Below are 12,673 nucleotides of genomic sequence, written 5' to 3' on the forward strand. Positions count from 1 at the left end.
GGCGGCAGCACCTCGGGCCGCGGCTCTTCCTCCTCCTCTTCCTCCTCCTCCTCCTCGCGCTAACGCCCTGGCTGCGTCACGCTTAATTGTATTGCTGTTGTGTTTTTTTTTTCATCATATTCAAATGTCGACTGTAATAAAACCTGACACGATGTGTGTCTTTTTTCTGATCGCATCACAATGTTGATAGCAATATAACATTGCAAGACAGTGAAGCTCACTCTGTGACAGTGTCGGTGTATAACGCAGCAGCAGCAGCAGCAGCAGCAGCAGCAGCAGCAGCAGAGCAAAGCCAGTGATGTCGCAAGTGCACAGCATACGTTTAACGCACCCGAGGTCGGTGTTCCCCGGCGGAGAAATGACGAAGCCTTGGACGGTGTATAACCCTTGGGCCGACGACATCATGAAGATACACATGTTGTCTGGCAATATGATAGAGAGGATCAAGTACCCGGAGGAATGGGGTGATATGGCGCCCGATTACGTAGACTTTATGGACCTACGAGACCTGAGTGTGCTGTGCCTCGACGGATTTCACATGGTGCACTTTTGGCTTGATTGCAAACTAAAGGCTTTGCTGGTCGGATGGGCTCGTTGGTACGTGTACGTGGACAGAGTGGCCGCGGTGGGATCTGGTATGACCCTGCTGTTAGAAGACGAGGGCAAGGCGGCGGCGGACGCAGAAGCGCTCGCTCAACAGCTATGGCTTGCTTACAGGGATTACTTTGGATCGAGATGGGTCGTCGTGCAGCCTGGCTTGAGGGGTGACAGGCGCAACCCCGAGACCACCTATGACGACTGCGAATATGAAGTCGTGCAGGACAAACTTTTATGTGTTACCACAAGTGAGGGCGAACGCGGTGACTTTGGACGGCTAGTCAACGAGCGGATGGCAGCGATGCCGCGTCTGGGAGAGGTCTTTCGGACGGAACTGAACGGCAGCGATTGTCTTCTGTGGTGCAAGACCAACGACACGGATGCGAGGCGAAAGGCCGCAACTCTTAGGCTCTGGTACCCCGAACAGTAGAACGAGGGTGGCGGAAGTGTGCACTGCATTGTATTGTATCGGCTTGTTATCATACTGCTTGTAATAATAAACCTAGATGAAATGTTACATGTTGTTGTTATGTGTGGGACTCTCATTTCACTCCAGCCGTCCGCTCTTCTAACACCACAAACACTGGCTTACTCCATTGTGGCGAAACACGCGCACCCCGCTTCTGCGTTTACCGTGCTGTACTTATATACACAGTCACACACATTGTACAACTATAAAGTAAGATACCTCTTAGGGGTTATCACCAGATCCACACAATGGCCGACCTACAGCTCCGAGCCAGCCGACCCACAGCTCCGAGCCAGCCGACCCACAGCTCCGAGCCAGCCGACCTACAGCTCCGAGCCAGCCGACCCACAGCTCCGAGCCAGCCGACCCACAGCTCCGAGCCAGCCGACCCACAGCTCCGAGCCAGCCGACCCACAGCTCCGAGCCATAGCGAGCTTTGTTGTGAGCTGGCCGTGAGCTTGACGAGTTTATTTGCCCGAACAGTCGGAGCATTAGTGGACTCACTTGCATGTGCACACCGCACATGATTGAGGTAGCTCTTACGATGGACGTGCGGTATGTGTTTTTGTACTTTGTCACACGTATACTGACAGTGAATTCGGCAACTCATTCGCTGATCTACATTTGTACAGCGCTGTCCAAAGACCTTGGATTGCCGGGTGCACACAAGTTTACAGCAATAAGTTTACTGGACGGTAAACCCTTTGACCGTTTTGACACTGACACCCCACGGAAAATCCCCACAACAAACTGGGCTAGACAACACTTGACTACTGACTACTTGGATGAGGGCACGCAGCGTCTACTCGACAAGCAGGAATGGTTTGGCGTTACCCTAGATCTCGTGATGACTAAGATGGGGCACTCGGTGTCCGAGGGGGATCTACATGTTCTACAGTCGTTACACGGATGTTACGGGGAAACGAACCCCACCGAGGAGAGGCTGCGGTTTGTCGGCGGGGTGAATACGTACGCTTACGATGGTGCGACCGTATTGAAGGAATACGACAGCCAGTACTTGCGCGGCGAGTGTATCGACTGGTTGACCAGGTTTGTTGGATACAGCACACAGGAACTCAGAGAAAGGGCAACCGTCCCTGACATGTACGTGTTTACGCGGAACGCAAGCGCCACTACTCTCACATTGATATGTCTGGCCTCTGGTTTCTCCACAAACACGTCTGCGATGAGGCTGATGAGAAACGGCCGAGTTCTCGATACTGACGACGGTCTTAAGGTGTTTGACACTCTCCCAAACAACGACGACACGTTTCAAAGACGGATCGCTGTGGATATCTTACCATCTGACACGGGGAACTTCACCTGCGAGGTGTTGGAGGAAGTAACGGGGTATCACGTTGTCAAACACTGGCGAGTGGGGGATCGCCAAACTCTTCGCGCACGTGGCTGGCCGAACACTGTTTTGCTCTGGGCCTTAATGTCAACAATGGTGTGTTTGTGCACTGTAGCTTTGTGTCTGGTGGTGGCGTGTATCGTACAAAAACGGAGGACTGGACAAAATGCAAACCAAACCGATCGTTGCCCACAACACAACGGGCTACAAGATGAGACATCTGGAGTTTGATACACAGTGCCTCGTATGCGTGTATGTCTCAAGAAATGATCTATGTTTCAATAAAACCTCTACTGTAGTGTTTACGTGTATGTGTCGACAGCAAGTGTCCCAGATGGAGTGTTGTATCAGTTATTCTGTTTGCGTGTGTTACGACAAAACATTACATAACAGTATGTTTCCACTTTTTATCATGGTATCCAGACTTTTTGTTTTGATATCCAGAACGCCAGAGATGAAATGGGATTCAGTGAAGCGTGTCCACAATTGAGCTGTGATGTGTGTAACATACAACAACGACAACACCGGCTACGGTGCTTATGAAAGCAATGTTAAACCTAGTAAGATTGTTCTTTGTGTAACATACAGTGTGTACCTACATGAATTGTGACCATAAACGTCGGATCTGGACCACATTAATAAAAGAAACCACATAAACCTTGTATGTATCACCTTGATTTTATTTGCTGTTGTCAACATTCACATTCACAATAACATCGGGAGCGACACATATACATTTCACTGGTTACGGTGCGCAGTCTACGAGTCTGTAGCTCGAAACACTTTATAGCCTTTCCATTCGTCCGTCAGTCCGTATATGTGCATGTTATGTGACATGAGTATCAGACCAATACTGTGCTTTGTAACAACTGGTATGTCTGGATCACTAAGCATCTTGCGAATTGTGTTTTCCTGACACGACATATTGGTTGCGAGCACAAGCTCTTCGTATTCCTCGGTCAGGATCACGCCTTCTGCCCACATGTCCTCAACGGCGTCCTGGATTGTGGTGACTCTGGATAACAACTGGTGTAGTTCCATGTCCTCCATTAGCTCAGCGCCGTTGAGTCGCTTCCCTTTCCACCCCAAAGCAAGCATCGCTGCAGGGGTCAAGGTGTGAGTGGTTTTGGTTCGCTCTAGTGAGAACAACAAAAACAAAAAAAAAAAACGTAAGACATGATACAAAATGAAGACACAAATAACACCGACAGACCGTCTACTGTTTCTTTAAGTTGTGCGTTTATCAACGGTACCTTTGGGGCCTTTCGGGCCGTTTTCTTCTAGCCAGGCGTATAAGTGCTTGCAGTGCGTCCGTACTATACGAAGCAACGCCTTGGCGTGCTCATCGTTGTACAGACAGTAGTCCACGAGTGCCCGGATTCGCCTTACGGCGTTCGGGGTCTCGAGGGCCCTGGACAACTCGGTGTCCGGGTAACGATAAATGAACTCCTTGTATATTACAGGTTCATAGCACCAGCAACCTTCGATGATGTCGTGCCTGTACGATTGCAGTTTGTACACGCTCATTCTTATCAACCCGAATGTGGATACGCTTTAGAATGATAGGTTTGCTGTATTATTACGCGGTGTACTTACGGGAGAACAGTTGGCAGTTGGACACTCATGGCTACTGCTGCGTCTCGGTCGGCTGGCTCGGAGCTGTGGGTCGGCTGGCTCGGAGCTGTGGGTCGGCTGCCTCGGAGCTGTGGGTCGGCTGGCTCGGAGCTGTGGGTCGGCTGGCTCGGAGCTGTGGGTCGGCCACTGTGTGGATCTGGTGATAACCCCTTTCATTGTCGGATAAAGCTGTCCTAAAGTTGTACGAGTAATCGAGAGTAGGTATTGATATATATGTAATTGTAACTTTACCACTGACGTATAAACACTCCTATCGTCACATAAGGTACCGTTATGGCTGTGGAACGACTGAGCTCGTGGCAACATGACATTGCAGAGCGGTGCGTTTACCTAACCGAAAGTATTTTCGACAGATACACGAGTGAGCTCCCAGACACACCAGATATGACGGATATACCAAACTATGTGCATCGCCTCCAAGCCCTAGTCGAATACAGCATGGAGGATGAGGTCCGAGCCACAGTGTTACTGTCATTGGTCGGTCACATCAATCCCTACTTGCACCAGGACTTGGTGGAACGGGGACCGAGGGGGAAGACAGGTACTGCACTTCTTTTTTGTTGTAATTAACATCGTGTCCGACAAACACTTTTTTTGATTGTATACTCATGTGTATATCTCCGCAGAACGAAAACTGACACAATTGAAGTTAACCGACGCTGCAGAGCGCATGATCGGCTCGACGCTGCCTAGCTTCCAACGTGCAGTCAGAGAAGGCAGCTTCCTGGACAAAATCACGACTGTTGATGACGCAGTCGACATCATGGTTCAGGAACAGCTGATCTTACCCGATGAAGAATATATGCTATATCACATATATAAATCCACCGCGGGGAAGGTGCGTGCACTCAGATACCTCTTTGGATGCCCTACGCTACCCAACGACACCAAGGCCAGCATCTCGCTGATTCTGGCCGTGTACAACCTGCATGTCTTCGGCATCTTCACCGACGACCCCGAAAACTTGTTGGAGATTGTGTCTATTCCCTCAGTGGGGGCTTCGGTTGTGTAGACATGAGGTTTACCATTATGACTGGTATATAAAGAGTGTTGTGTGATTACCTGTATTTCACAATAAACAAAAACACCATTATAAATTTCTGCGCAGCGTCTTTATTTTGATACATGATACCAACAAGTACCTCGGCGCAAACCTTGGCGCACCGCATGGGAATAGCATTGCACATGCTAGGTTTGCTGTATTATTATAGAAAAGTGCACTTATGCGAGAACGATTCTCTGTTGGACATGTTGGAGATTGTAACTCCTAAACCGGGGGCTTCGGTCGTGTAGACACGCGTGGTGTACCAGCATGGGTGTAAAGCGGGGCGACCATGGCTCAGGGGGTTGGGAATCGCATCTGTAACCGGAAGGTCGCCGGTTCGATCCCTGGGCTCTCTGTCCTGGTCGTTGTGTCCTTGGGCAAGACACTTTACCCTACCGCCTACTGGTGTTGGCCAGAGGGGCCGATGGCGCGATATGGCAGCCTCGCTTCTGTCAGTCTGCCCCAGGGTAGCTGTGGCTACAACTGTAGCTTGCCTCCACCAGTGTATGAATGTGAGAGTGAATGAATAGTGGTATTGTAAAGCGCTTTGGGTGCCTTGAAAAGCGCTATATAAATCCAATCCATTATTATTATTATTATTATTATAAAGCGTGGCGTTTGACTGTATGTGACAATAAAAAGACAACTATTACACATTGCAGTACTTTATTTGCCCTTGTCAGTGTTTTCCTTTTCCATAAATGATACCAACAAGCACCTATGAACAAACCTTGGTACAGATACATTTCATTTACGTGGTCAGACTCATACATTGGAACACGTTTCACCATCAGGGGTCTTATGTTTCTTGTTTTTCCGGATCCACACTAGCACGTTGATAGTTGTCGGAACAACGTTGGTGGCTAAAGAAGTACAGGCAATAATCAGATAGGACCAGTTTCTTCCACTCCATCGGGGTAATTGGACTCGCTGTAGTATTCTGACAGCGAAGAACCACGTCTTGTCCACAAATCGCTGTTACGTATGTGTCAGCTAAAGGAGAGAAACACATTTGGTTAGTTATTCACATAAAGGTTATAACACTACATTCTTTTCAGCCAGGAAACAAACAACATTAAAGCGACTTCACAGACATTCACATACACAATGGTGTTTTAGGAGCGACTAGAAACCTTTTGAGACAAGAGACAAAGACAGGATTGGAGCGCACATCAACAACCACAAGGATAACCAGCTTAACGTGGCCATATTTTCAATGCTCCACTCAGAATGTGCGATGCGATCATTATACGTTCATCACGATGAGATTACACCCCCGACCGAGAGCGACAGTAGCCGGGTCGGCTGCCTCGGAGCTGTGGGTCGGCTGGCTCGGAGCTGTGGGTCGGCTGGCTCGGAGCTGTGGGTCGGCTGGCTCGGAGCTGTGGGTCGGCTGCCTCGGAGCTGTGGGTCGGCTGCCTCGGAGCTGTGGGTCGGCTGGCTCGGAGCTGTGGGTCGGCTGCCTCGGAGCTGTGGGTCGGCTGCTCAACACCAGATACATTTAAGTATCGTAGTTTAGAGGTAACACAGTGTGTTTTCAGCTAGACTCTTTTGTACTGCAACAAACGAAAACACCACCACAGGCTGTCTCTCCACCACCCCCACTCTTCGCTGGCTGACAACCATGGAGTACATAACATTGGCCATTCGATGGTGCTGGGAACCTAAAGCTCACATTAATGTGTGGTCGCCCGAGGATTCAGGTGTTAGAAAGTGGAGTCTGACAAGATGGGACACAGAATCCTATCAATTACCAACTCAACATTTATCGATAGTGTGCATGCAAATCAACACCCTGTCGGCTGATGTCATCAAGAAACAACTGCTACGCCGAGCAACAAATCTGTGGGTGGACTCTAGTTGTGTCGTTATGACGGAGGGTTCGTTTGATACGATCCTCGACTCCTATGTAGACGCAAGCAAAACAGCGTCACATAGGTACATTATACTGACGACTCCATGCTCCGGCACCTCGTTCTACAAGCACGTGAATGACTGCGACGCCCTTGTCACTGCTAAGGGTTGGACAAAGGATGCCAAAACAACCGCCTGTGATTCTCACACTATCTTCCAGCTGCATTGTAAACATGTAAGGTGGTTTTATTTTTGTTTCGTGGTGTCTGTTAACCCACTGTAAGCTATGTGTGTTTACATAATAACAATAATGATGATGATGATGATGATGATGATGATGATAATAATATCATTCCAATGTATCCCCCTGTGCAGGAGCCCCACAGCGTGACTCTCCTCATCAAAAGCCAGTCGGGTGATACTAAGTTGCTGCAAATCCGATGCGATGAACCTATGTGTATCCGAGACCTGCTGAAGAGATATGACATACATTGTGATACGGTGTGGAACGACACCATGTCACTGTCATCCAACTCTCCCTGTATAGCCTTGACTGACCATGACATGGACATCATCTACACAGAGGCCACTCCTGGTATGATCACTGGCCGGTCCACAGCGGGGACCAGGGACACATCGCATGAAACACCTGAAAGTTTGCACAAAGCACCGCACCATGAAAAACAAGCCGTACTCTATACCTACGACACCGCAGAATGTACCGAGAGGCGCGGCGCTCCTGGACGATGATCTAGCCCAAGAGGACTCCAACCAAACGTTACCCACCGTGCTATATTACAGCAACCCGCTGTCCACGGTCACCGATGTGCTGAGGAACGATGGTCGGTTTCTCGTTGATTGTCGACTCTCCGCATCTTACGATGACGGCCATATCCTGGACGCAGCAGATGTCCCCATTTCGGGCGAGACACCCATTTGTCAGTGGCAGCACAATCAGCTGTGCATTGTGGGTAAGGCTCTCTCTCTCTGTGTGTGTGTGTGTGTGTGTGTGTGTGTGTGCGTGTGTGTGTCATAGTTACTTACAGTTGTTTCGTATGCTCGGTAGGTACGAGAACGGCCCCACCTGATGAGGATCACATGTTCACATACCCTTACGAATGCACGATCTGCCGAGAGGAAAGTGATGTCTACCTAGAGTGTGGCCACCTTTGTTGCCAAGCGTGCATAACCTCTTTGGGGAAAAAAGAGGACATGCTGATCGCATGTCCTCTTTGCAAGCAACGCGTTGGCAAGAAAAGCATCACAACCGCAGGCGTGACCTCCAGGAGTTGCACATCATGTGGAAAGGACAAGTGTTGGCTGTCGGATTGCGGTCATGTGTGCTGTGTTTCTTGTGATACTACCTGTAAAGTCTGTGCCCACTGTGTTAAAAAAGTTCTGAGAATGTACATATAGCATGTACATGTTGGATGATCGGTTATTGGGAAGTACTCACAGTAAAGAAGCCTTGGCGTACGTGTATCAGATATTGTTTTATTCATCAATAAACCATGTGTACATACAAAATGTCTGTGTGAGTTTCATTCAGATCCATTCAACACAATATTACAGGTTTCAACCGTCATGACATCTGTGTTTGTGACATGACGCTCGATAGGCACATTGACCACCGGTCCCACGCACAGCATGCTGCTATTATGTATAAAGCGCCGGTCCGCCACTAAGTCTGTAGTCAGGGACCCCATGTCCACTAGGTTATAAGTGTATTTGTCCATGTTGTTTCCACCGGCCATAATGTAATAACTTTTCACAAGTTCGAGGCTTGAATCCAGGCCTGACTTGCCGCTTTCGACCACTATTATATACACACCCTCGCTCATGGTGGGATCCACACCGTACAGTTCGTAGATGCCACAGGGAGACCAGCACACCAGCACACCGACCTGATATCTTTCTGCCAGGGAAGCGAATTGTGCACAATGACATGATGCGGTTTGACTGGGTGTGTCACGGTGTGGGTCGTCATCAGGTGCCAGCATCTCGTAAAGACACGATAGCGGAGACTCCGATCCCAAGTTCACAAGTATGACCTTAGTATACAAACGAAACACATTTTGTACTATACAACTCGGTACACCGATGTACTTTTTTTTGGATCGGCCACTGATTTCCAGTGTGAAACCTGCACTCTTTCTCTCAGCTTTACCAGCGATACACGTAGTGGGATCAGAGAATGTTATTTCATTCTTTAATTCAGACCCAACGCTCGTCGATTCGATCTTGGGCTTTAGTGGTTGGGCCCATGATTCACATTTCCTTTGCTTGTCGGTTTTTATGGTGACAGAGGCCTGCTTACGCTTCATTCGGCGCCTACTAGCCACGCTGACATCCATGGGGGCCTGTTCCGTACCAAGTGACCAAATCGCTTCCTTTAGCACACTCTCATACAAGTCAAACACTATGTCGGTGTTATATGTCGCATGCGTGATTGCGTCTCTTGCGTCTTCGCGGACCACACAAGTTTGCTGAAGCAACTGTCGTAGCCGCAATGCCGACGCCTCGGTCTTGTCGCGGATCACAGGAAGTATGCCATTAGGCTGCATGCATCTTAGCTCCACATCTAGTGCGGTAGACAACACGCAGATCGACGACGCCAATTTGTCCATTTCAGTTGCTTTAGCTTCCATGTGATCAACCTCGGCCTTCGCGATCTCGAGTGAACGCTCGAGATCGGAAATGTATTTGACTTTCTCTGTTAGCTCTTTGTTCAGTGTAACGTTCTGGTTTTTCAGACGACTCAGGCTGGTCTGCAGCGACTCACGTTCCTCAGAGAGGGTTTGGATTTCACTCTCCCTCTTCTGCAGCGACTGTGTGTTGTCGACTACAAGTTTCTCTAACCTGTGGCTGAGATTATCTATCGACGCCTTGTGATGAGCTTTATCTCGGTCGCTGTCTTTTTTGAATGAAAGGAACTTTCTCTTAACGTCATGGGTGTCCTTTTTAGCTTTTTCTAATTCCTGCACGAGCCTCTGTCTGCCGTCTTCGCTTGTTCGCTTGTACTTCTCGTGCATCTGCGTCAGTTTCCGAACCGCGACTTTGTGTTCATCGACTTCCGCGGCCAGATCTCGAATTCGACTATCGGAGCTCAGTTTGTGCTCTTCAGCTTGCGACTGGAGATCTTCCTCTTTGGCCGATAACACGTTGGCTAGCTTTGTTTTATCGGCCTCTAGTTGTTTGCATGTCACCGTTGTACGTGTGAGTTCGTCGGTAGTGTTTACGATGACAGTCGTGAGCTGGATTACCAACTCTACCAGCGCTTGGAAGCGCCGCGTCAACGTATCACTGGTGCCGGGTATATTTTGTGACGGGACGGGTTTCAATCGCTGCACGATGGACAACAATTTCTCACAGAGACCACAATCGTTCTCGCGGGCATGCTCGGTGATGGCGTCGAAATCCGTGGTCTCGATGGCTATATTTTCTGCACACAGTCTTGTGCAACAAGCTATTACATTGTCCGCCAGGGGTATATCAGCTAAGCTCTTCATGTGCCTACACTCCGAGAACAAGCCCGTTGTTACACAGTTCTCTAATCTGCGGATTGTCATGTCATAACAACCGCATATTTCCATAGCCAAATCGAAGCCTATAATCTCACGAGCATCGGTTGTTTCGAATGACTCTAACCATCTAGTCAACTCGGCGAAAGTCTCTGTCATTCCCCTGAGCGTACTCGTTATCGCGTGTGCCGGCGAAGGCCTTTGTGTGTCATCGACAGTCTCCTCAGATGGCGAGGGGTCCGTCTGGGTGTCCGAATGGAAGAGTCTTGACATGATATCCAACAGAGCGACACGAGAATCTTCGCCAGCACTGAACTGAGGTCGATTTTTCACTCGACTTCTGTGCGGCTTCCCAGCTTTCCCCGTACAGTTCCCAGACTCTGTGTTTTCGCGACTGGACGCCTCCTGTTCGTCCGTGCGCGTGGTCTCGGTACCGTTTTTGCCACATCCACCAGCCGGGGTCGGGCTCGTTCTTCGGCGGCTTGTTCTGTCTTTTTTGTCTTTTCGCACGCGGGTACGTTTGCTCGTGGTCGTGGCACTCGCCTCGCTCGCTGTAGTGTGCCCTGTGTGTTGTTGACGTGTCGTCGCCGTGTCCGCAGCGGAGGTCTGGATTGTCTTCTTGGTCCGACGTGCATTCGACTTGCTTTTGCGCGGTTGATCCTCTCTCTTCTTCTGCTGCACTCCGGCGGCTGCGGTGCTCGTTTTCCCATTCCTCCTCGAGGCTCGTGGTGTAGGGGCGCTTGTGATTAAGGCATCGTCCTGGTCCTTGGGTTCTCGCATACGCGTGTCCATTTTCGGAAGACGAGCGTGTCGAAAACACTCTAGCGCACAGAGACGTACACAGGTCACCGAAGAGCACTTTGTCAATCTGCGTCACGGCCAAAACTCTCTTGGGTTCTGCGGGGCAGGCTATTGGCATATCGCGGTAGTCGTGCCCGCACCGTTGACAGAGCTCTTTAACGCGACCGTACTGTTTCGCGTCGACCTTAAGGCTACCCAACAGTTTTTCCGTCGCACTGCACCAACCGTCGAGCGCTCCGCAGCACAAAGCCGTCAGTATCACGGCCCAGTACGGAGCGTCTATGACCTCCCGGGCGACAGCTTGCGATACGCGCTTCGATATCGCTAGACCAGTGCGTGTCAGTTCCACTTCCACCCAACCTAGAGCGGATCGTTTAGCGGACTCTCTAGCTGCGCGCATGGGCCGTAGGTCGTGTTGGTTAACAGTCGTACATGCCACGGGTGTTATGTCGCTAGACAGTGTCCATAATACGGATGTGCCCCACAGGTCCCTTTCGGGTTCGATGAAAGAAGTACCGTCGGCGACTCGCGACGTTTCGCGACGCAGGTGCTCTAGGGTCAGTCTGCTTTGCTCGTACACGACTTTGAACGCCAAAGGAGCCGCCAGCCTAGACAGCGTATCTCTGACAAGTTCTGCTACGTACATGTCTTTGTCCTCGCCATTTACGTGAAATAGCAAGTTCCTAAATTCCATGTCCGCGGCGGAGTATATCCTAGATACGATCGACTCCGGGCGATGGCCGTCGACCGTGTCCCCGAAAAACGGATTTGCGATTACGTGTGACGGGACGTGCGGTTTCACCCATGCGAACGGTGCTCTTGCTAGGATGCTCACCGTCCTTACTTCGTGGCCCTTAGAGTTCGTGTACATGCCGGTGAGGTGTTTGGCTGTGATAAGACCGCGATCGTCCTTTTTGCTCTCTGTGTACGCGACCCGAATTATTAGACAGTTGCCGACTCTGGACTGCGCCTTGGTCAGTGGGATACGATAGAGACCATCCTCACCCGGCTCTGTGAGAATAACCGTTGTTGGTATCACTTTCTCGATGTTGACCGTGTGCGACCAAAAATATTCTACGAGTTGCACGTTAGAGGTGTGTTGGGCCAAACGCACCGTCAAATGATAAGCTCCGCTCCAGTCGTCCACTTGACTGAGATCCATGTTTGCAACTACACAACGCTGATAATGCCATGTGTGAAGGAATAGCGTGGCGTGCTGTGCGTGATACACAAAGCATAAGTTGTACAATAATCACACGCGCTTGGTATCACACAAAAACAGTTTATTGTATGTACAGTGAAACAAAAGCAACACCAACAACGTGAAATATACTACCTGCAAATGGGATTACACACAGTCTATAACAAACACATGACAGTGATTATCATCATCATCA

At 49.8% G+C, this 12,673-nt stretch overlaps 1 protein-coding gene across 1 annotated transcript; it reads left to right on the forward strand.

Moving 5' to 3' along the window:
- Positions 1-1,462: 1,462 nt before the first annotated feature.
- Positions 1,463-5,380, forward strand: LOC146523782 (H-2 class I histocompatibility antigen, K-D alpha chain-like). The gene is made up of 2 exons (XM_085169844.1): positions 1,463-4,596; positions 4,682-5,380. Exon 1 carries the CDS (start codon positions 1,575-1,577, stop codon positions 2,649-2,651), a length of 1,077 nt encoding a protein of 358 aa, XP_085025970.1. The 5' UTR covers positions 1,463-1,574; the 3' UTR covers positions 2,652-4,596; positions 4,682-5,380.
- Positions 5,381-12,673: the final 7,293 nt, after the last annotated feature.

Source organism: Neolamprologus multifasciatus, chromosome 2 (assembly GCF_963576455.1).
Source record: "Neolamprologus multifasciatus chromosome 2, fNeoMul1.2, whole genome shotgun sequence".
NCBI classification, from domain to species: Eukaryota; Metazoa; Chordata; class Actinopteri; order Cichliformes; family Cichlidae; genus Neolamprologus; species Neolamprologus multifasciatus.

What these genes read in the sequence shown, in the direction of transcription:
- LOC146523782 (XM_085169844.1), top strand. Translation starts at nt 1,575, where the DNA reads ATGTGCACACCGCACATGATTGAGGTAGCTCTTACGATGGACGTGCGG.